Source organism: Astyanax mexicanus, chromosome 25, assembly GCF_023375975.1.
Source record: "Astyanax mexicanus isolate ESR-SI-001 chromosome 25, AstMex3_surface, whole genome shotgun sequence".
NCBI lineage: Eukaryota > Metazoa > Chordata > Actinopteri > Characiformes > Acestrorhamphidae > Astyanax > Astyanax mexicanus.
In genome coordinates, this window is record NC_064432.1 from 16049129 (window position 1) to 16074316 (window position 25188).

General features: G+C 36.8%; 2 protein-coding genes across 2 annotated transcripts; both read left to right on the forward strand.

Annotated features, from left to right (window-relative positions):
- The first annotated feature begins 384 nt into the window (after window positions 1-384).
- On the forward strand, window positions 385-17610 carry ppp1r21 (protein phosphatase 1, regulatory subunit 21). Its single transcript, XM_022681862.2, has 22 exons — window positions 385-1090; window positions 2715-2783; window positions 3046-3192; window positions 3502-3603; window positions 4057-4221; window positions 4329-4387; window positions 4770-4864; window positions 4976-5028; window positions 5144-5293; window positions 5829-5930; window positions 6023-6111; window positions 6233-6369; window positions 7927-8019; window positions 9775-9902; window positions 10064-10216; window positions 10460-10552; window positions 11181-11432; window positions 11678-11713; window positions 11943-12059; window positions 12330-12428; window positions 13697-13825; window positions 14810-17610. The coding sequence occupies exons 1-22, from the start codon at window positions 1037-1039 to the stop codon at window positions 14837-14839; spliced, it is 2352 nt and encodes a 783-aa protein (XP_022537583.1). The 5' UTR covers window positions 385-1036; the 3' UTR covers window positions 14840-17610.
- A 1224-nt stretch (window positions 17611-18834) lies between these two features.
- On the forward strand, window positions 18835-24653 carry prorsd1 (prolyl-tRNA synthetase domain containing 1). Its single transcript, XM_022681874.2, has 2 exons — window positions 18835-19043; window positions 22783-24653. Exons 1-2 carry the CDS (start codon window positions 18960-18962, stop codon window positions 23209-23211), a joined length of 513 nt encoding a protein of 170 aa, XP_022537595.1. The 5' UTR covers window positions 18835-18959; the 3' UTR covers window positions 23212-24653.
- The last annotated feature ends 535 nt before the right edge of the window (window positions 24654-25188 follow it).

A 25188-nucleotide genomic window follows, 5' to 3' on the forward strand; every position in this document is an offset into this window, starting at 1 on the left:
TATATATATATATATTTTTTGTGTGTGTGTGTTAGTAGATTATTATTATTATATTATTTTGTCTTTTGGGTTTTTACATTTTTTGCTAGTATATTTCTTTATTTTGTTTTAATATACTATTTTTTATTTTGTGTTAATATACCTTTTTTATTTGCTTTTTTCGTGTTAATAAAATATACATAAACATGTATATATTTTTTTGTGTGTCGATATAGTATATTTTTTTTATTTATGTAAATATTATTTAGATTTATTGCTGTGTGTTTTCCTGTTAGCTGCTGTCTGGTTGTGAAGGCCTTTGTCTGTTTCCAACCTGAAGCAGGACTCTTATTATGAAGGCTGGTCAGACTCGGTCACGTTACCCCAACCCCCCCTTCTTCTCCTCCTCCTCCTCCAGCTGAGTTTATGGGCGCCGTTATCGGGGCCGCTGCCTGTGACTGAGTTCGGTAACCGGGGGCGGGTGGTTTAGTTTACCGGGGCCGGGCGGTTTTAGCGAAGTGTGGGTTTTAATAGAGTAGAGGGAGCGGATGATCTGTGGTCAGGCTTCAGGCTGCGGTGGGTGTTATTGTTAGCGTGCTAAGGCTAGTTAGCCTGCTAGCTGTGGTTAGCTATGGTAGTTATGATATTATGATAGTTGATATTATATCAGCAGTAAATAATCAGAGTATTATTTATTTAGTTTAATATTTAGTTTATTCGTGATCTCTGGGGAACTGTTGTCATGGCTGTCTGTGTAACATTAGCTCGGGAATTAGTTGTCATTAAAATGCTAATGCTAAAGCTAGCGGTTTACCCGCTGTGCTGTTGAGTAAGTTAACTAGGTTACCTGTTAGCTAGGCTGTGTGTGTTTATTATTCTCTGAGATTAAACTGCTGTAAATATGATCTGTCTAACAAAGGCAGGCTGTAGATCACCTGTTCTCAGTCTGATCATCGCTTAGCTCGAGCTCCAGGCTTCACCAGTAGCAGGAGCTGACTGTCTGTCAGGCTATAATTCGCACATCTAACAGCTGGGTTTTAACTCTCTGGATCAAACAATGGCTGCAGATCTCCAGTCCAAGTACACCAAGCTGGCCCAGGAGTACTCCAAGGTACAGTGTGCGTTATATAATGTAACAATAGCATGTAGTTATTTAGCCCTTTCTGACCCTGAGCCCAATACAGTGGACATCATGTTGTTCTTCTTATTTTGTAATGTTTTGTTCCAATTAAGTTTAATTTTTTACAACAGACGTTGTCACAAAACATCTTTACAGAGAAAAAAAACAGGGGCAAGGAAAAACTCCCTTACATTACCCGCTAAACAGGCCAGCATTTTTCTACATTTTCTGCCTGATATCACACACACAAATCTTCACAACTAAGGATTTCTATTCAATCATTACATAAAAAGCTTTCATGTTTAATAATAAACATTACTACAAAATCTAATTGCATTTGTAATAGAAATTATTTAAAAAAATGTAAGTAAATCTGCAACTTTAAAAATATAATAAATAACAATAATAAAAAAATGGCTCTTTCCTGATCAAAATCAGTATTGTCCTGAAATCAAATCAAACATTTCATGTCCTCCAAAACTTTTGTATGGTCATGAAAATCCTGGAGTTTAGTACAAACAAATAACAAACAAATAACAGAACAAGACAATAGTACAAAGAGTACAAAGGTATATGTAGCATGGAGCTGTAGCTAATGTAACAGGTACTAATTTAAGAATGTAAAAATGCGGACATTGTGATGAGGACATAAACAGAAACAGATTCTGTGTGTAGGTAGGTGTGATGGGTAAATATGCACAATGTTAATGTTGATCAGTGCAGGGATGTAGAGCAGGAATGCAACACAGCAGGCAGTGTAGAGCCAGGCTGGGCAACATCAGGAACAGGGCATCTCAATACATGTAAAAGAGAAATACAAAGAGAAAGCAGAAAGAAAAGAAAGAGGGGAAAAAGCGGGAGTTGGAAAGGTTGTGTAATAATTCTGATGAGTAGAAGGACAGGGCTGATTCCGGAAGACCACAAATGGACACGTCCAGGCAGGCCGGCCGGGCATCTCAGCACATGTGAGAAAGATAGAGAGAACAGAGAGGGGAGGGAAGAAAATGGGATTAGAATGATTTTATTATTCTCTGCTGGAGTAGGATGGGCACTACGTCCATCTTAATAGACAATAACAAACCAATTAAAAAGTTTACCAGCCAATAAAACAGTAGCTTGACCACACCAACTGCACTGGATTAAACAAAAGAATTACTAAAAATCAGTAGATATTTTATCAGAAATTATTTTCTTTTTATCTGAACTAGGGACTGTGAGTTGTTAAGACCAGTAAAAATATAATTAACAACACAGCTTAGTAAAGTGTGTTTCTGAGCATTTCTTTTGCACACCTCTCCACCCACCCACTCTGCCAAGAAATTATTATTTAAGTACTGTGTTCTTCTCTACAGTTAATAGATAAACCAAAGTGTTGTCAAGTGGCAAATATGCTTATTGTGCAGATCCCCCACAGGCTCTGCCCTTTATAGTTGACTGACTTGCTTCACGTGGATTCAGGGCATTTCCTTTAACTACCACAGGATGCTGCAACTTTACTGAAGCGGCCTACTTCCTGCCTCTTTTCATAGCTGGAGCTTAAGCTTGCTTTCTTTTGTTGTTAGTTGGTAACCTAACATGTTCACTCTTATGTGTCTGATCGTGTTTCGCCGGACAGCTAAGAGCACAGAACCAGGTTCTGAAGAAGGCTGTGGTGGATGAGCAGGCCAACTCCAACTCCTTAAAGGTAAGACAGTTAGTTACCTTTTTATTCTTGTTCAAGCTGCACAATATGGACAAAATACCAAATAGCAGTTATTTATTTTCATGGTGAAATGCCCTTACAGAATGAAAACTGTAGTGGTTATAAGCTGCATGACTGTGTTCAGAACCCACAGAATCGAATACGATCATGGCACACAAAACAGCAGTTAATGAATAATAAAATTCCCTGATCAGTTCCAATATAGTAACACCAACATTTACACGTGTTTGCCATCTGACTGCAGGAGGAACTGAAGCAGAGGGAGCAGGGCCTGAGAAAGGCTGAGCAGGAGATGGACAGCCTGAGCTTTAGAAACCAGCAGCTGGCCAAAAGAGTGGAGCTGCTGCAGGAGGAGCTGCTGGCCAGTGAGGCCAAAGGCAAGAAGACCAAGGTGAGTTTAAGAGTTATCTTGAGTGTGGTTGACCACTTGCCAAAGAAGGGGCTTTATTCCATTTCTAAAGTTGGGTAAAGTTGAGTATTTTAACATTCCTTGATCCTCTGTGTCATTTGTGTACTGTAATACGAAATAGATAGCATTACCACCCACAGTGGATAGAGCAGTCAGTGGTAATAATCATAACAGACAAGGGACAGGCAAAAATCATACTAAGTCCTGTCCCATGATTTTTGGCATTTCAGTGTATGGGACCTTAATCTGCCACTTTTGCTCTTACTATACATAATTTTATTTTTCTAACAGAACAAAGTAGATTCTCCCTCCCAGTCAAGTTATCAGACGCAAAGCGTGTTTGATGAGGACCTGCAGAAGAAGATTCAAGAGAATGAAAGGCTTCACATCCAGGTAAATAATAAGTAAGCCAGCATATAGGTGTTACCTCTTACCAGTGCTGCCAAGGTCACACAACCACAAACAAATTGTGTTTTGAGTAGACAAGCATCACATGATTTACTAAATCCATGGACTTGCCTGTTAGAAATGTATCTAACTCAACTAAAAGGGATTGTAAATTATGGTAGGTGAGAGGTTCAACAACAAGGCCAAGCTATAAGAAATGTATTTATGTTTATTTATGCAGACCTTTAGCTGCCACTGTTGGCTCCTTGATCAAGGTTCTTAATCTGAGACACTGATATATTTTGATTTAAGGCACAGAAAAACATTTATGGGCAGTTCCCCAGATAGGGATTAGGTCTTGTCTTATATCACACAGCATTGGAATATGCACTCTTTGATCCATAGTGACCCATCAGGACCAACCAATAAGTTGAAGCTTCTCTGTTCATCTGCTTTCAGTTTTACGAGGCAGACGAGATGCACCGGCAGCAGGAGCAACAGCTGAGAGACAAACTGGAGCAGCTGGAGAAGGATGCTGAGCAGCACCAGACAGTGGTGGACAACCTGACAAGCAAATACATGGACACCATAGAGAAACTTCAGAGCGACAAGGCTCGATTAGAGGTAAGGTGGACTGATTCTACCAGGGAAAGAAATTGTAAAGCCGCAACCAGGCTACGATTGAGGCATTAGCTGTGTTCCTGAAAGTGTTTCTTTTTTTTTTTTCATAGATTAAAGCTCAGACATTGGAGAGGGAGTCTAAGGAGTGCCGACTCAGGACTGAGGAATGGTATATTGATTCCCTAATGTTTCAAATTCAGTATATTATTACTAAACCTTTTTATCTCTCAAAGAAGGGTAGCTTTATTAGAGAAGGGATTACATGTATAATGTTTTTTTAATGCAAAAAAACATTTCCCAGTCATTTTATGCTTCAACCCCCCCCCCATATATATGTATATGTGATATGATATAGAGTCTTCCTGTTACAGTCAGTAAGACTTCACCATGATTTTAAGATGGTATATTACCAAAGAATTCCTATATAATTCTGCATTAAAATTTCTAAAGATGTCTTTTACTTTTATATTATTTCTATATCTGTACAACTTCCAAGCAAATTTGGCTGAAAGTACAGTCTGAGTGTGTTCTCCCTTTGTGTCTGTGTGTAGCCAGCAGCAGCTGAGGAAGTATCAGACAGAGCTGAGCAGTCAGTTAAAACACAACAGCAGTGTCATCCAGGAGAAAGTGCCCTTTAACGACACCAGTTAGTATTCAGCCATCTTACACCTTCACCGTGACATTTTACATTTTTTTGTATGTTTAGTAACTCACAGTAAAGAATCAAGCCTTTTGCATTTTTTTTAATCTTCTTCAGAATATGATGACTACAACAGCTTGAATGTTCCACCACACAACAGAAGACATCAGGTAATCAAGCCGAATAATGAACACAGACTATGAAACATTACTCAGCACTTTAGTAGATCAGAGTTATGTAAAACTAACAAAATGTAAATAAATGATATTCTAATCTTGTGTATAGCTGAAAGCTCGAGATGCAGCCGGACAGGCTGTGAGTTTTGTACAGGACCTGGTCTCTGCGCTGCTCAACTTCCACTCATACACAGAACAGAGGGTTCACATTTACCCCCTGGACTCCTCCATTGAATCCATCTCTGCCCTCAACCAGAAGGTACACACTGCTATAAACCAGCCCTCTTTGTTTATTTTTTGTAAATACCTTGATTCTTTAATGTGTTCATATACGGTACTTACAAACAAAATTGACACCTGCTCCTGACCACACATAAAGTAGACTGTGCAAAAGTATAACTCCCTGTAAAACCTAATAATGTTTATATAAAGTTTATTTATTTATTCACTTCTAGAATGCACTTTATTCAATAAAACATTAATTTCTGGTGGAAATATCTGTTTTCTTTTGCTTTTTCTTGGAATGTGTAATTCCTCAGTCTAAAGACTTTCATTTGTAATTCATGGGCCTGGATTATGGTGATTGCATGGTAATAGTAAAAGGTTGTGCACCTGCAATCATTTGTATTCACACATTCTACCAATGCATCAAATGTTTTATGAATGAGGCTCATTGTGATTAAATCCCCTCTGATTTCCACACTCTTCTATTTAAGTATCTTCTGCCAGTGGTTATTTACTGTAGTTGAAATAATCAAATTCCAGTTAAACTCATTCTTTTCATCCCATATCAGTTCTCCCAGTACTTGCACGAGAATGCAGCCTATGTCCGCCCACTAGAGGATGGCTTGTTGCAGCTGCATCAGAGCATTACAGAGGACACAGTCACAGTACTGGTAAGCATCACTGTTTTATGTATAGAAAATTTTTTGGATGGTGTTGAAGTCCCTTTATTAATGCCCGGTGGTTTAATGTGTTTTTTTGGAAGGAAACAGTAGGACAACTGCAGGACTTTTCCAAATCATTTTCCACATACACAAGCTTTCTGCAGAAGATCCTGCCTTATCAGCTTAAAAGGTAGGTTTTCTAAGTATTGACAGGAGAGAACATGTGTTGTATACTTTAAATTATTTATGCACAATCACTAATGTCCTCATCCCACTGTTTAAGCTTTTTTTTTTCCTCTGTCTATATCTAGCCTTGAGGAGGAGTGTGATATTCCTCTCTGCACAGCGCCTTTGAATGCTAAGAACCGTGAGCTACAGAACGATATGAAGACCTTTACTGCCGTCTTTGAGAAATTGCAGAATTACATCAACCTTCTAGCCTTACCTAGTGAGTCCTGTACTCTGGTACAAAAGCACAGACACTCATTATGCACCATTCACATTATAGCATTACAGTGGTCACCAACCCTGTTCATGGAGAGCTACTGTCCTTCAGGTTACACCTGCATTTCAGATCAAGCACACAGTAATTAGATGGATCAGGTGAGATTAATTCATGGTTTAAGTTGAAGTCTTCTGAAGCAGGGTTGCTGACCCTAAGGTAATGTGTATGCAGATAACTAGGGGTGTAACAGTTCAGAAAATTCATGGTTCGGTTCACACCGCTGTAAAAACCCCACTGTTCGGTATGTTTTTGGTACGGTTGGTGGAAAAAAAAGCTGGGCATTCTGTACAACCGCATCTTTATTAACTTCATAATAACAAAATAACTTTATTTTAAGCATGTTTTGTTGTTTGGGATGGAATGTTGTAACGGGGCTCGAGCTCTTTTATTAAATCCTTGAATCCAGGGTTCTCTCCTGCTTACAACAACAGCATTACTTTAACTGCTTAAATCACATTTTTTCCCTAAGCACATTACTGTATCCATTTCAGTGTTTAAGTTCTTTTTAAGAAATATCAGCATTAGATCGTTCAAATTAAAGTATATTAGTGGTGTCAATTACTTAAAAATGAATTAAAATCATGATACATCTTTTAATGCTGGAATTTCCCAGTATTATTTTGAGGGAACAGTAATAAAAGTGTAGTGTGATCTCGCAGACTAGAGCTTTTTTCCTGTATTATTATATCTCAGAGAGGGAGCGAGAGACAGATAGACAGACAGACAAATGGCACGAACAAAAGATAGAGACAGACAGACAGACAGAGCAAGCCAAAGAGAGAGACAGACAGACAGACGGAGTGAGCGAAAGAGAGAGACAGACGGCACGAGCAAAAGAGAGTGTAAGAGAGGGAGAAAGAGAGAGAGACCGTAGGAGCGCCTAACCCTGCGTTCACACTGGAACAATCTACAGACGACCATTTTGAAAACAGAATCATCTGTGTTTTCTGTGTCATCTGTGTGCTCCAGCCTGTGTTCCGTGTATTTTGCGTGTGTTTATGCGGACCAAACTATAACCCCTGTGCAGTGACGGTTCGTAAATAATACATGTACCATTACACCCCTAGAAGATACTATACTAGAACTGTTCAAAATCTTCAGGGTGACACAATATGCCACACAACATTTTAAAGCTTTATTAAATTAAAGCTATATCACCACTGCTGCTGCTGATAAACACTGGATGGGAACAGGAAATAAATCATCTGATAAGAAACTGTCTGTAATCTAGAAATCGCTGTGTTTCCTGATAGTGAATCTGCATTTGTTCACAGATGAGTTCTCATGGTAATTTGCTGTGCTTGGTCTTTTCTTGATAAATGAATCAATCAGCATAGTTCATAATGACTTTTGAATATGATCATGTTATGTTTAGAGCTTTTTCTGTCCTCAGTAAATTGGTTAATATATTCTGAATACATTTACAGCCTTTTTTGCTTTTCTGTGGAATATTAATGACTTGATTAACATTTATTCTTAATGTTGTGTGTTTTTTGACAGGTGTGCGTTTGGATGCCATGCCTCAGAGCAGCTTCAGCGCTGTTTTTACCCAGCTGTCGGCCTGCTTACATGGACTGCATGACACCACCAAGGGTGAGACCACCAGTTAGATACAGTAAATCAGTTACTCAGTTTGCTCCCCTTGATGAGCCATACTTATCTGCTGCTTTTCTGATGTGTAGTTGACCCAGTGGATTTCCAGTCGTTTGCTGCATTATGCAGCAACTGTCATTAAAAATTTAATGCAGTGCTTTTAGTAGCATCATGTCATTGGGAGAAGGTTTCAGATGTAATGTACAGTACTCTGCTTTAGGTTTGGGAACTAAACACTTTTTTAAAATCATACCCACCTGACATAGCAGAAATCATGGGACAGGGACTAGCGTTTTTGTGTCTTATGGCTTTTTGTGTTCTGTGGAAGCTAAATAACACTGCACTTACCTGCAGGATATGATAATTGACACCCACTGTGCTGTCAAGTATGGGTAATGATGCCTTCTATGTACGTATACACTTAACACTGTGAATTGAGAAAGAATAAAGGCTTATTTAACATCATTAAACACTGATTTACAAATCTAGATGCTGATACATGGAGTAATAGAATACTAGACCCTCATGAGAAGAGCTTTGGAGATGATTGGTTATGACTGACTAATGAGAACAGTGATGTAAATCTTACTTTTTATGAGAACCCTATTTATATTATAATTGTAACCCTATTTATTATTATAATTATATTATAAGTATTAGTGTTTTACTGAGTAAAGAAAGCTTTTTAATATAAAAATTATATGTTTTGCCGTACTGTATGATTGCAAATGAATTGAACTCAATTGCAGATGTGATGCTGAATCTGAGTATGGTCACTTGGTATAGCTCAACTGACATGGGGTGCTCTCTCTGCTCTAATATAGGTGGTGTGAAACGAGCCTTACTGCTATAATAAGCCTGGCCTGCCACTGTGTTACTGTGTCAGTTCCTAAGTAACTGCCATAACATTCTCATTATATCACTGTTAGGGACAGTAGATCAAAGTTTAATTACCCATAAATCATGTCCTATTTAAAATAATACAGGCTTAGGTGTACCATGTTAAATAAATATTCATAGCCTAGTATGGGAATAAGATTAAGACTATTTTAATAATCTCTTTTAATTAAGACTTCTATTTTGATGGAACATTAAGTTATATTTAAAATATTTCATTTTAAGAACTATTTAATATATCTATTTATACCTATTTAAGAACTATTTAAAATAATACAGGCTTAGGTGTACCATGTTAAATAAATATTCATAGCCTAATATGGGAATAGGCTATGAATATTTATTTAACATGGTACACCTAAGCCTGTATTATTTTAAATAGTTCTTAAATAGGTATAAATAGATATATTAAATAGTTCTTAAAATGAAATATTTTAAATATAACTTAATGTTCCATCAAAATAGAAGTCTTAATTAAAAGAGATTATTAAAATAATCTCTTTTAATTAAGACTTCTATTTTGATGGAACGTTAAGTTCAGAATTAGCTGGCTCTTGCGTAGGAGTCTATAGTATGTTCAGTACGACTTATGATTTTGTGAACATTCCAGGTTTGAGATGTATATAGAGGTGGGCAGTACAGCAATAATTATTTCTTATAATATTGTACTACTTTTCTGAGCATATAGTGGATATCAAATCTTAGAAAAACACAAAATAACTGCAATTAGTCACATGTAAGTGGTTGGGACGCAGCGCATTTTGAATAAGTATTACTGAACTAAATCTGGGATCATTTTTTAAGTGTTTTTTTTTTTAAGAATAACTCACACCCACTCTTACTTTGCCTGTTCTACAGAGCTCTCCAAGCACTACAGTCAGAAGGTAACTCTGGAACAGGAGCTGCCCACCGTCACCCAGAAGCTGCGCACCACTAATGAGTGCTTACTCTCCTCCTTAGCCTCTCTGACCAACAGCACTGGAAAGGTAATCCAGCAAGGAATACAATAAAAGGGCAGTTTGTGCTTACTTTGATTGTGGTGATTGGGAGTTTTATGGTTCTTAACATTAAATGTGAATGTTTTTTTTTTTTTTTATCTACATGCTAGTTATTAAGTAATTATTCTTTTTTTGTTTGTTTTATCCAGATTGCCACATTCTTCAGCAACAATCTAGACTTCTTTGCTTCATCAGCTGGGTACGGACCAAGAGCTGGAGCAGGAAATCTCAACCCACAGCAGGCAGAGAGCATGCTCAGTAACAAGAAGAAGGCGTCCACGTACATTCTCACAATCAGGAGGGTGAGTGAGATGCTAAAGTTATTGCAATTTGTGTAACTTATCATTTAATAGATTAAAGGGATTCGTTAGCCAGATCTTAACTGTTGGTGGTACTGTATTTGAATTAATTTTGTAAAAAGCCTTTATTCAGATAATAAGCTTATAGCAGTTAGACCAGTGCCATAGACCACCATGTAAAGGCTCTCTTTTTTCTGTAGTGGATATAACATTTATTTCACAGCTTATTCTTCTTTTTGGTTTTAGACACGCCCTGAATCTGTTCCGTACACAGAGGCTCTGACTAACCGCCGCATCTTGACCAGCTCCACAGAGAGCAGAGAGGGCCTGATGCAGCAGGTACTTCTGACTTTAATACCTGGATTGATCTTTACTTCTTCGTCTCTTTTGGGTTGGACATGATATATCTAATTAAATATGTCTTTAAAAAGCGGAAAACAGAGCATCTAATCATATTCTGTCTATGGGTAGAACGTAACTTACACATTAAAGTTGTAGTCTGTATCATTTTGTGTCTGAAAGCAGAAGCATTTTAGAAGGGCTCATTCACCCATAGTAAAAACAAAGAAACAAAGGAGTGAAGCAAGCTCTGAAACCAAATAGGGAAGAGAGAGTCTGCGCTTAAACCAGGATTAATATCAGATTGGCGTTTGAACAGTGGAGAGAGCTTCGTGACCACTCTCTCACTTTTTCTCTCTTTAACTGAACATAACCTGGAATCGGATTCTTTCACTCTGAAAGGAGGCTGCATCACACCCGACCAGCTTTAAACGATTCTTCCGCATGCTTGGTGCAATTACCCATTCTCACCAGAGACTCCCAAATCCCAAAACTTACTGACATCAGTTTTAACACCTTAGAAGTAAAAAAAAAAAAAAAAAAGATAACAGTTTTTAGCATTTAAAATAAGATTTTCTAGCTCATATCATCACTGCATTGTTATTTTTTTCCCCTTTTTGCCCTGCAGGTGCAGCAGAGCCAGGAGAAGATCGCTCGTTTGGAGCAGGAGAAAGAGCACTGGCTGCTGGAGGCACAGCTGGGTCGAGTCAGGCTGGAGAAGGAGAGCCAGCGCATAGCAGAACTGGAGGCTCAGCTTGCAGCTGCTTTAGGGGGTGACAGTCTCTCTACCTCCTCACAGACTGGCTCCCTCACTCTTGCCTGCACTGACCCAGAAACAGAAGACAGGTCTGGCAGAGAAGAGTCTCAGAGCACCAGTGTGGTAAGTGCTACTCATGGGATTTATCAACAGAGAATAAAAAAAAAAAAAAAGATTGCACTATAGAACAGTTTGAACCAATCAGGATTAGGCTTTCAGAACCGTAACATAATGTTTTGGGTCACCCGGTTCAGATTACATGCATTTTTGAATTTGTTTAATTTTTGTTTCGTTTTTTTTAGTAGCTTTATATGATTTAAAATGTGAAACTGTAAATAATTAACCTAATTTCATTTTCCTATCATCAGGTTGGAATGCTTACAACAACCCCAACCAGTGAGACTGTAAGTATTAATCCATAAGACCCAGAGCATAGTAAAACATTAAAATCTTACATTAAGGTATTAGAATTGTTAAAATGGTTTGAACAAAGCTGTAGAAGCAAAACATACACTTTTAACAGGAGTTAGATTTATCTCCAGCACTAACTTAAAATTTCTGAAGCATGGTTCATGCCGTTGTTAAAATTTATAGGCTACATTCGGACCACTCTATCCTCTGTCTGTTGTGCAGGTTGGAGATGAGGAGTCCCGGGAGCACTTGATCAAAACCCACTATATGGCACGAGTAGCTGAGCTGACCACCCAGCTTCAGATGTCCGACAGCAAGGCTGTACATTTCCATGCAGAGGTGAGCAGAACTGTCCTTTATTTCACACCCAGTACCCAGGAGCCGGAGATCTTATAGTGACAGATATGTTTCCATTTAAGACTAGAACATATAGAAAACCAGTGACATTTGATATTTTCTATTGTTTTTTTTCCTCTCTGTACGTAGTGTTACACAATCTAGATTATACCTAAACTCCTGTTACCAAGTGTGTTTGTGTGCTGTATGCTATACATCTAATCAATGAGAAACCAGCTGTATCAGATGAGCTCTTATGGCTTTCTCCTTTAGTGCCGGGCGCTGGCTAAACGTCTGACAATTGCAGAGAAATCTCGTGAGACTCTGACTGACGATGTGAAGCACGCCAATCAAAACATCACACGCTTGCAGGTAATCTCAAGGGTAAAGAGATAAAGGGGCTTGTCCAGCCGAACAGAAACGTACATAGACAACACTAGGGCTGCACGATATATCGTTTCAGCATAGTCATTGCAAAGTGTGCAAAGTCACATCGCAGGACGTGCTGTCACTTAAGGCAATTAAATCCAACATGTCATGTTGCAATGTTTTGATTTATGACAGAAGTAGATACACAGCGTTGTCTCCGTGTCTGTGTAAGTGACAGGCTGCTGCTGCCTGAGAAGTGTGAAGGGGAGCACAAGGGGGAGGGGTGTTAGGAGTAAACACAAGGTAACCACATGGCCTCCATCCACATGGTTGGCATGTGCTTGTAAACACATGTCGAAAGCTATGCACCCCAGCACTGTTTTCACAGATATTTCCAGTAACAGCTGAAATCACACTTTTAATCCCAGAAAAACACTCTTATTTACCTTTTAAAAAGATGTTTAAATGCCTGATTAAAGGGCCGATTACTGTTGTTACGCCTTGGGTTTTGAGTGCTCGGCACTGACTTGCGATATATGTTGTTGAAAAAGAAAGAACATTTGCAATGTAAAAATGTTCCAATATCGTGCAGCCCTACTACACCCATGCTAAATGCAATAAGCACTGACTGCTTTCACACTATTTATGTGAATTAGTTACATCAGTCCAATTTCAAAACACCACAGAGAGTTGTCTGCCCTGCCCACCCCTCCCCAGACATGAGGCTACCTCGGGTGGCCATTTCAGGAGGCTGAATCTACACAATGTACACAAAGTTTAGACAGGTAGGAGAGGCAGAGAACTTTGAGAGAACGAACAAGAGGCAAGTGAAGCAATACAGCATTTCTAAACTCTTAAATCACCCGTATTTAGTGTCCTATTGACTGTATGTTACACAAGGGAGCTATCGGCCAGGCTTTGCGCTGTGCCGCGTCAGAGACCGCCATGTCGGCATGTTTCCTTAATATCTGATGATACATCCTGATCATTTTATCATTTACTATTGAAAATAAGTTACATATTGGTCCTTTAATTGAAATAATATAAAAATGACTGAATTGTCAAAAATACAAAAAAATATATATATTTTTTATTTTGCAAACTGCCTGCTTTGTTATCTACATCAGCTGTAGAGTGCCAATGCACAACTTAAGAAAAAGGCAAATTTCATCCACCAAGGTTTTGGCTAATAATAATAAACAAAAATCCAGTCTTAGTTTAACCTGTTAGTTTGATGAATATGATATGTATAGATATGTTTTATTGGGCAGGATGAACTAAGCACTACCAAACGGAGCTACGAAGACCAACTGAGTATGATGAGTGATCATCTCTGCAGCATGAACGAAACCCTCAGTAAACAGCGAGAGGAGATTGACACACTCAAATTAGGCAACAAGGTGAGTTACATACTATTGTATTGTATTCCTATTATTTATATTAATTAAAATGTAAGGAAAATATTAACTGTACTCACATGTAATGGTCACTATTATCATGGGCCCACCCAAAATTGACTGCTGAATTTTGTGCTGAAGATGCTGGAAAGGGATGACTTTATACAGATGACTTTCATTAACGAGTGGATCCTCACTCCTGAGTGATATGAAAAAAAGAAAACATTACATCATGATACACATTATTATATATCGCAATATTTTGACATATTTTCAATATTTATTGGTGCATTCCATCCATAAACACAGGAATATCTCAATTGGAATGTGTAGTTGATCAGTGTTCTCTTTGCTCAGAAATACATATTGTATTTCAGTATGCTTAGAAAAAATATTTTGTATTATCACAATAACTCAATTTTCTACAATATAATAAAACATTTACCCATGTGTCCGATGAATCCAACCTTTACTGTTCCTGTTAACTGCTTTATCTTAATTACGTAAGTAAGAAAACATCTAACTGAAAACATCTGAAAACATTCCTATAGTCCTCTCTGCCATTAATTGTTTGAATGTACAGAATACTAGATGAGAGCATAGAGGAGTCCATGACTGCTGACTGTTGGTACAATGTTTAAGGAACTTAGAGTAATTTTAGTTCATGGACATTTGCATCACCATGCCTTTCTTTACAAATGGGCTAAACCCCTTATATGCTTTAAAGGCATACTTGAGTTATTGTTCTTTTCATTTGACTACACTGCAATGAAATTAAGTTCCTCTGGAGCCATGGTGCAACTGTCCTATATAGATGAACAGTTCAAAATAGATTTAAAAGTGCCACATATCTCTACACCGTATGCTCACATATTAAGATTGTACTGTGTCTCTACTGCACTGTCCTATGACAATATAATATAATATAATATAACAGTGTACTACTCTGATTAATGTAAACTTTCCTTTCTTCATTTGATCCTCTAGGGAAATTCTAAAAAGAACAAGGGCCGGTAGTGACGCTCAGTTCTCCTTTAACTTCAACAGAGGAATTGGACGAGGGACCAGACAGTGCTCTGACTGTACAAGCACTGTACAAAAGTGGAGTCACACAACACCCCACTTCCTACTCCAGTGTGTCAAACTGGCCAACTTTGACTCTGTAATACATTTCCAATAATTTCCATACCAATAGCTGGTGAAGTGCTTTCTTTTTTTGTGTGTGTGTATGAGGGAGCAGCTGCTTGGTCAGTTTGAGAACTGGAAGATGCACAGGTTTCTTTCAGGGCGATTGTTGACGAGTAGGTGGTGTGTGTTTTGTGTTCACTTGAAATTCTGTAAGAGCTTTAGTATACGCTGTGTTTGTCTGTCCGTCTATTTTAAATAGTTCTGAGTTGTGGTGAAAGAGTTGGTGATCAGATTTGGAGAAAAAATTATCAAAATTGAGAGGCTAAATGATTCTTGCAGTGGCAGTGGGTGGACTGCACAATTTCAGACGTTGAACATTGAACGTTGAACAAAAGAACATTTCTGTGCTCAAACGATATGGGATGCATTTGAGTAAAATAGTTGTTGCAGCAGCTCCAATATATGCAGGAATCTGTGGTACAGATTAGGTGAAAGAGGATGTGTGTGTCTTTCAATGTTACTTTAATGCATTCAAGACTGCATACTGACAAAAAAAAAAGAAATCTGTAAATGCACACACAAACATGCACACGACAGGAATAGCACCAAAAGTCCTTTCAGACGTTGTGGTTACATAGCACACAGCACTGTTCTCACTGCAAAAAAATACATATAGGCAAGTAAAAGCATCTTAAAGGGCATTTACCTCTATCTATTTATATTTCTGCATAATTTAATGATTAAGATGTAAACAAAGCAATTTACAGGGGATTATAATGTAAAATACTTAGTCATTATTGTATGACATTGCTATTAACACATTTTACAATAATATAATGCATTATATATTGTTTTAGAGAAGCCTTTGGTCTAAAATCTAATAGTATTTAATACGTTAATGGTGGAGTGGCACATGCATTCCCCCCTACAGTAAAACTTAAACAAAATATAGCTTATTTTGTCAAATTGTCCACTATTTTATCATCAACAGAACATCTAAAACTCAAATAACCTGTAGTAGGTATGGCTGTATTTACATTATAGACATTGACACCCATATTTACTATCACTGATTCTGTAAGTTTCTCCACAATAAACCATTTTACATCAAACCTATCTAAACCACTTTGTTTATCTCAATCACTGAATTATGCAGAATATTTATGGAATTAGTGAAATTTCTCTATAAACGTCCTTAACAGTAAAAAGCATTACATGAATTGGTTGATTTATTTTTCATATGTTTCTACAGACGTCCATCACGGGCAATTATATGGCAGTTTTTCTGTTACTTTTAAATTATTCACATCAATATTGGAATCTCATCTTACATTGACCAAAATTATGTCCAGCCTGTGGTCAGTTTGACCCACAACATAAGAGAGGGGTTTGGAGTGGGCTTTAGATTAAAACTTTTTATAAGTTGCCTGTATTTGGGTTGTTTTGTAGGGGAATAAGATATTATCACAATACGTTACCCACAATAACGGATTTTGCAATACTCAAGGTATCGCAAGACAATTCTTTATGATACTTCAAGCTGTTGCTGAAGAGGATAAAATACAACTAAATAAGCAAATACCAGGAATTATGGATTTATTGGCGCCCTATTCATTTGATTAGCACCACCATGTGGAGTAATGAAGCAGTAACTTTAGTAAATCAAATTGTGGATGTAAGTCTTGGAGAGTTTAAAGCGCAAAAGTTTTAATAAAAATATTAATACGGCACAATACAATCAAAAATATACAATATCCCGATATATTGTCCCACCTCTAAATTGTTTTAACTTGCCAATATAGTAATATACACTTTTTGCAGTGCTATGATAGAAGGCCTGTTTGTGTATTCCTGCCTTTTGCAGCCTTTAGCAAAATCCTGCTAATGACTAAAAAACATTGTATTGTGTAGCCTTACTGAAAGAAATAACACACACACTAGACTAGTATGTACCTCAGTAGTGCTGATTATTACACATGTAACCAGAGGAAAAATCTGTGAGGTAGAGAGCCTACAGTTACAGTAAGGATTGTCCTATATTGTTGTGATCCATATTGTTATATGAATATGAATATGCACTGAGCAGATTTTTCTGCACAACCGAATCATAAATGGATGATGAAAAGGGTTAATGTGAAAACATTTAGTTTGTGTGTCATTCATGTTTTTTTTTTCTTTTATTACAAAATTATATTACTGAATTTATGCAAAAGCTCAAATATTTGAACTTATACTTTCAACCAATGAAATCAGTGTTTTTGATTAATGTACTGGAATTAATACCCAAGCGCTGAGGAAGAGTATATATTCACTCCATTACAACTGTGACCGAATTCATGCAGTTATTTTTTTTTCTTTGTACGACTGGTGTGTTATTTTTTTAATTAATGTTTTAATCTGTCAGCTCAAAAGTAGTTCTATTAATGAATCCCACACAGTTTACACAGTACCGATTCACAAGTTTACAAAGTTTTATGGATTCAGCCCAGCTGCTTACACCCTCCACGCTCCAGACTACTCCAACTGTGAAGAACTAATTCTGGGCTCAACTGCAAATGCGTTTGTTCATTTTTAATCCAGTCCAGTTACTGCCCCTCTACCAAAACTGTGTACTTGGCAAACTAAACATGACACACTTGTGAAATAAAGAATCAAATTTGCATTGTGTTTTCATATTGCTGTATTTAATTTAAATAGGTTACATACCCTTATTGTGAATATATACATGTACACATATTTTCCTGTTTTGTATTTGCAACATACCTTTTTTTTCTTTTGATTCTTAAAATATGATTAAGTAAAACATTTGGAACAAAATTAACTCTATCGATTTTACTGTATAAGCTTTAGTTTTAACATAATAATAGGGTGGGCAATATGGTCCTAAAATAATATGATATTGCATGGTATTTCTGCTATAATGATAGTTGGCAATTTGACAAAACATTGAAACATTAAATAAATACTACAACAAAATAATTTTTTTTATTCTATTATTGCATATGATATGATATGGCACACCCCTAACTGAGATATTTAAAAACAAGAAATTTCAGATTTGTAACAGAAGTCAATGATCCAGTATGTCATGATACTAATAATGCACTCTAAATATCTCCATATAGCCAGGATATATCAAGTTAAATTAATGATACTGGACATATATAATCTGTCTCTAGAAAATCTACAGCTCTGGAAAAAAAAATAAGAGACTTAAAAATGATGAGTTTCTTTGACTTTACCTAATTAAAAACCTCTGGAAAGTAATCAAGAAGAAGGTGGATGATCACAAGCCATAAAACCAAACTGAACTGCTTGATTTTTTTGCGCCATGAGTGGCATAAAGTTGTCCAAAAGCAGTGTGTAGGATTGGTGGAGGAGAGCATGCCAAGATGCATGAAAACTGGGATTTAACACCAGGGTTATTCCACCAAATATTGATTTCTGAAGTCTTACAACTTGATGTGAATATGAATATGAATTTGTTTTCTTTGCATTATTTGAGATCTGAAAGCTCCTCATCTTTTTTGTTATTTCAGTCATTTCTTATTTTCTGCAAAAAATGCTCTAAATGACAATATTTTTATTTGCAATTTGGGAGAAATGTCTGTAGTTTTTAGAATAAAAGAGAAGTTTATTTCACTCAAACATATACCTATAAATAGCAAAATCAGAGAAACTGATTCATAAACTAAAGTGGTCTGTTAATTTTTTTTTTCCAGAGCTGTATTATGGAAAATGAGAACAGTGTGATTTTTTCCTGGTAGTACACTGATGTGATAATAAGGGGAGGGTGATATAGCATACTAATGATACTAATACTAATAATTTGTAAATTTTGCCACGCAGTGAATGCACGCCTTAACATGCCGCCTCCTCCTCGCGCATGCGCAGTGTGTGAGCTTCCGCCTGCAGTAATGGGACTTTTAAGGCAGTAAACAGGGAAACTCCGCTGTGTTTTATGATTATCTGTATCGTGTGAAGAAGATCTGAGCTGAGTTTTAGCGCGATGGGGTCCGCGGAGCTGCGGGCGGAGCTGGAGAGTTTACTGAAGTCTCTGAGTATTGAGTGGGTCTGTGTGGATCACCCGGAGGTAAACCCGCTCTCAGCCGCCGCGTGGCTTCTTTAACCCCTTCAGTAATAGGCCAGGAATTAGTCTGCCTGAAAATTACACCACTAAATCTTTAAGATTTCTATTCAAGCATTACATAAAAAGATTTAATATGAAAAGCATAAGTGTAACGTTAATTGTAATAAAAAAGTAATTCTGTTAATGTCAAAATATAATAAATAAAATCATAAAATTGTAACATTGTAAAAATACAACACAAATTGTTCATGTCCTCCAAACCATTAGTTTAGTTTCGTTATTTAGTTTTTACGTCTAATTTCAAACATGCAGAATTTGGGTTGATTCCTGTTACTGATCTGGAATTATTAAGTGGAGTAGAGAGAGAACAGGCAGCTTCTCCAAGTGCCCTGTAAGAGATTTCAAACCTCTCAAATTTTCAGAATGTAAATGTAAAAGTTGATTTTTCTGCAGAAAAATATGATTTTGTATCACCTACACCTGTACCATTACACACTAAAAAGACTCTACTTTTATACTTTATTTTATTATTATTATTATTATTATTATTATTATTGTTTATCTGTATCATATTATCTTTTCCTTTTTGTAACTTCTGTGTACTGTGTATATCTGCTGCTACTGGATGGTCCAGAATTTCCCTCTGAGATCAATGAACTGACTGTCTGTCTGTCTGTCAAACAAGACATTTTAAGAGGTTAACTGACTTAAATGACAACTAGTATGGACAATAAAGTATTTTTGTTGGCTTGCAAGAAAGTGTGGGTCACTTTAAAGCATTTTAAATGTAGAAAATTGTCTACATTACTACATTACTACTTTAAAAGAGAAAATTGTCTACATTAGTTGTCAGTTAATAATTAGTTCTGTCGGAGATTTTAAAGCCCTATTTTCACAATGTACATAAGTTATTTTAATGCATTTTTTTTAGAGCTGATGTGTTTCTTATGCAGCAATGTAACTCTGTAACAGGACGATCTGCCTTTACTGTAAATGTTACGGTGCAGTTCGGCGAATGAGCTGCAGTTTCTGTTCTCCAGGCGGAGCCAAATAACCGATTAAAAAATAATAATACTAATAAAAGGAAAGCTCAGCTGGAATAAAACGAGATTAACCGATTTCAGCTATTTAAAAAAAAATCCACATACACAGTTAATAATTAATTAATTTTTGTGATTTGTGTATAATCTAGCCACCAAATATAACTACAGTCCCATATGAAAAATAAATATTGTAAGCATATGGAAATGCATCTATAATGGGGATTCAACGTACGATTATTTTGACAATGGATTAATCTGTTCATTTTGACGATGATTTATTGTCAATCAGATAAAAAAAGGGGGGGGGGGGATCTAAATTAGATTTATAGCAATTTATTTATTAAACTTTTTTGTGTTATGTTATGGAAACATTGTATAAGTAACACACAACATACCAATTTTTTAAACTATTAGTGTTTAATGTAACTGTCAGGTTAATTTCTCATGTAAGTTAATTTTATTATCATTATTTAATAACTAGGGCTGCAATTTATGATTATTTTGATAATGGGTTAATCTGTAGATAATTTATTTTAATTCGTTAATAAAAGGAAAAACATTTATTAATATAATGTATATATTTATTTAATATATGAATATATTGACCAGATATTGTTATATTGACTGATATAAAGATTGTAGAGAACTAATGTTAATGTTGAAACGTTAATGTTAGAAATAGTGTTTACATGAAGAAAAGAACCTTACATTAATATTATTTCCATAATTATAAAACAACACAACAATGTAAGTAATATATATAAAGTCTGAAAAGACTTTGAAAAGGCTTTAATTTAGTTATTGAAAATGTTTGGATTGAGATTTTTTTGTCTGAATGTAGCTTACTGATACCGCATTTAAGGTGGAATTTAAGATTTATGGAATTTAGTGAATTTTAAATTTACTGAAAATTAGACATGTCTTGTTTAACTACTCTAGCAGGGCTAGGAATACCGAGTGAGAGGAAAATATAAAAAACGTGCCGCTGAGGCTGGTTTGACTAAAACTACAGCTTGTTTTGGATGCCACATTTAAGGTTGTATTTAAGGTGGAAAGAAAAAAGAAAACTCAGGGGAAAATCTCTGAGGCTAACCTGTTTGCTAAATGTGAGTGAGATATAAATGTATTAAGAATGAGACACAAATTGTGTACCTACTCTAGCAGCTCTAGGAGCAAAATAGAGAAAATGTGATGAACTTACAGTGAATCTCCTTCACCTACAGCTCCAGCATTCTTTACTCCAGTGCTTTACTGTAAAAAAATAAACTTTAAATGTTCTCCTTAATGGGATTTTTAAGTAAGCTGAGCAAAATATACTGAATTACAGTGTAAAATGTAGTAAAATAACCGCCTCAACTAACTTTATTAAGTTTTAGGGTAAAATTTGGTCTGACTGAAATTACACAGTTTTAATTCTTTAATTGAACGGGGTCTACTGAGTCTTACTGCAGGGGTTTTTGCCTGATGTTGGTCAGGCTATTTGCATATTGGGCGTGTCCGCCCACCTCTCATTCGCCATCAGGGTGTAATCATTCGCCACAGGTTGCCTTCTCTTGGGATTTATATATGCTCTGGTATTTCGTTTGACCGCCTTTAGATTTGATTGTAGCATGGGTTCGCTGTGACCTTGTTTTAATAAGCTTCTGCAATGTCACAAGATTTATTTCAATCCATTAATTTAAAACAACTGCAGCAACCCCAGATCATTTGCTTAGTTAAAGCCAGATGAAGACTTTTTTTTTTGCCCAAGCAGCATATAATAGTTATCTACCTGCTTCCAGTGTTGAAGAGTGTTGAAATAAGAAATAGCTATTTTTTGTATTGCTGGGTGGGACTACATGTTGGCTTTGCATTATCACACATTTCTATGACTGACAAATAAAAAAATCCAATTGGTTGGAACTCATCTAATTTTACATGAGAGTTCATTTGTTTATGTCCAAACATTTGTGGCCACATATCCACACAAAAAGATTTTTTAAGATGAATCGGCTTATAATAACTTAGTTCGCTGTTCTTGGCATCTTCTTTTCCATTGGCTTCTGGCACAGTCTGTTTGCATACTGGGTGTGTCTCCCAGTTTCTACCACTCACCATCAGTGTGAAATTATCCCCCCCTGGGCTACTTTAGGTAAATCTGTCTGTTTTACAATCTCCAACAGCACAGCAAAATGTGATTAAGTGCCATTTTTCTGAGCTGTGAGTTCTGTGTTGTCTGTCTGCTATAGTGGTCCTCTTTAGTGTTTTCTGCCTTTATCCAATTTTAATGAGTATTCCAAATTGGTGCTTTAATTAAATTAAATCAAGAAGAAGACTACGTATGAATCTATTTCATTCACCTGATCATTTTGAGAAAAAACTTACACCTCTCCTATTGGCATTTTGGTTGTGTCCACCCACCTCTCAGTCACCATCATGGTGAAATCATTCTTCACAGGTTGCCTTCTCTTGGAATATATGTAATGTCATAGTTCAGGGTTGGAGGCTGTAAGAACAAGCTACCATGTTTTGTGTTGTTGAGTGTAAATATACATTGGTTGGATTGAGCTGGTCACATGTGCTACAGGCAAAATCTGTGGGGTTTTAAACCCATCACGTGTTTAATCAGTGTTTATTAATCCACAAAAACTTGAATTACTTTTTCTTGATGCAAATCAAGAATGTCTTTAAAGTACATGTCTATTTTATTTTCTCACCAGGTTTTCACTGTGGAGGAGATGATGCCGCATGTGGAGCATCTCAGTGGGGCTGTCACTAAAAACCTCTTTTTGAAAGACAAGAAGAAAAAGGGTCTGTGGCTCGTCTCTGTTCGTCATGACCGTCAGGTTAACCTCAATGACCTGGCCAAGAAACTGGGCGTAGGCAGTGGTAACCTGCGCTTTGCTGATGAAGCGGCTATGATGGAGAAACTGAAGGTGGGTCAAGGTTGTGCCACAGCCCTCGCTCTGTTCTGCGATAAAGACCAGAGTGTGAAGTTCATTATGGACAGTGACCTGGCTAATGGAGGCCATGAGCGAGTGTACTTCCACCCTATGACCAATGCTGCCACCATGGGACTGAAACCAGATGACTTGATGAAGTTTTTGAAAGAGACGGGACACGAGCCGGTTCTTCACAGCTTTGAGTAGATCTGGGATATACAACTGTCTGTTACACATACAATATGGACTGGTTCTTGGAATAGGGATTAAAGGAAGTTGTGGACAATGCTCAACTTTTGTCTGGAAAATGCTATTAGTTGGTTTCCCCACACTGTAAAAAATAAAACTAATTACCTCCCTTAAAGTTGCTCTAACTAAATAATCTGTATTGGCCAAATTATAGCTGAACCCTAGTTGAGGCCAAACCAGTTTGACTCTTTAGTTGTCCAGGGTCTACCAAGTTATTCTGCAGGGGTTTTTACTGGATGTTGGTTACAATGTTTGCATATTGGGTGTGTCCTCCCATTTCTCACTCTCCATCAGGGTGTAATCATTCTCCACAGGTTGCCTTCTCTTCAGATGGGTGTGCTGCATGTGTTATGTTATAGTTACTTGCCTGACTTCAGTGTCGAAGGCTATAAAAGCAAGTTGCTGTGATGTCAAGTGTGACTATATGCTTGACAAATCCAGCTGCAAGCTGAACCTGCTTCTATGTGCCCAAATGTCTAATAGAAATAATTGAATAGGATGCTCTGAAGCAGCAGCATTGGTTAAATAATTGTAATATCAGCAGTTGAGCTTAATATCATTTCTGTCTCCTGGCAGAATGCAATAAAATTCTCACAGCAACTTTTAGCATATAGCCGTTGCATGACGTGCCTGATGACATATTGTTAATACAGCCCCAATTATTCCAATGATTTCGAAAGAAATGGTAAGGTGTTTACAAACTTTTGGACATGCATGATATGGACAAAAGTATTGGGACACTTGCTTAGTCTAAAATCAAGGATTTATCCTGCTTCTGTTGGAGAAAAATGCCTCTACTGTCCAAGGAAGTTTCTACTAAATTTGTTTAGTAAAATATTCATCTATCTTATCTCATAAGAGCTGGATAGAGTAGAACCATTATTTCAGAAAACAGCTCAATACCGGAAAGGTTTAAATCCCTCTAGTCTACATCTGTCATTAGGATTGTTTCCAATAGATTCATGTATATCTGCTACAGATAGTCCTATTCTATTGACAATACTTCTCTACAAAGACTGGCCAATTTGTTAGTGTGCATCTGCACATTTGTATCAGCAGTCAGCAATGGGTAAAACTGCAGGGTTTCTTTAAAATGTTGATCACAGGTCGTTTTCTGTGCACTACAGCCATTTTGAGGAAAGTTTCCCATTGGCTCCTGTTTGCATGTTGGGCGTGTCCACCCACCTCATCGTCAGGGTGTAATTATTATCCACAGGCTGCCTTCTCTTGGGGTTTATTGGAACATTTTATATAATAGTTAACTGTCACAGTGTTCAAGGTTATAAGAGTAATTTACCATGTTCTGTATTGTTGACTATATGTTGGCTGGGTCCAACTTGTCACATTTGTTTTATTGCAAGCTTATATGATTGACAATAAAGACAGATTTGTAATTGTCATATATTCCCACTTCCCTTAACTTAAATGAACAAAATCATAGTGTTGCACCCAAAACATTAACTTATTTTTTTAGTCAGTTGAACTTACAATACACATTTCTTAACTTAAATTACGCCAACTAAAAACAGAAATTTTAAGTTGGTAAGTTTCAGTTGGCCTCAAAACAACAAAATAAAACACTAGTGCAAGTTGCACAACTTGCACTTTCTGAACTTTATTTCTACAGTTTAAGGGAGAGACTGTTAATGCAGCTTATAACTACCTTCATGTCAAAACAAAAAGGTGGTTTCACAGCATTTAAAACCTTAATTTAGATTAGACATTTAACCCACCCACTAGGTTCACATACAAGAATACCAACACTAAGAGGGTGAGGACAAGCACATGCCTCCTATACATAACAAGTCAGCTGCTACTGCCTCTTTTCAAGCAGCACGTGGCTGCTAATGCTTTCAAAGGGAACATGCTGGATCCCCAGACCTGATACACCAGCCCGCAGACACCTGTGCTGACCAGTGAAAGATGAGGGGAGAG

Excerpts from the sequence above, each read along its gene's own strand:
- ppp1r21 (XM_022681862.2), top strand. The coding sequence starts at position 1,037 with ATGGCTGCAGATCTCCAGTCCAAGTACACCAAGCTGGCCCAGGAGTAC. Across the intron at positions 5,029-5,143 it reads CACACAACAGAAGACATCAG|CTGAAAGCTCGAGATGCAGC; the intron begins GTAATCAAGCCG and ends TCTTGTGTATAG. Across the intron at positions 5,294-5,828 it reads TCTCTGCCCTCAACCAGAAG|TTCTCCCAGTACTTGCACGA; the intron begins GTACACACTGCT and ends ATCCCATATCAG.
- prorsd1 (XM_022681874.2), top strand. The coding sequence starts at position 18,960 with ATGGGGTCCGCGGAGCTGCGGGCGGAGCTGGAGAGTTTACTGAAGTCT. Across the intron at positions 19,044-22,782 it reads TCTGTGTGGATCACCCGGAG|GTTTTCACTGTGGAGGAGAT; the intron begins GTAAACCCGCTC and ends TTTTCTCACCAG.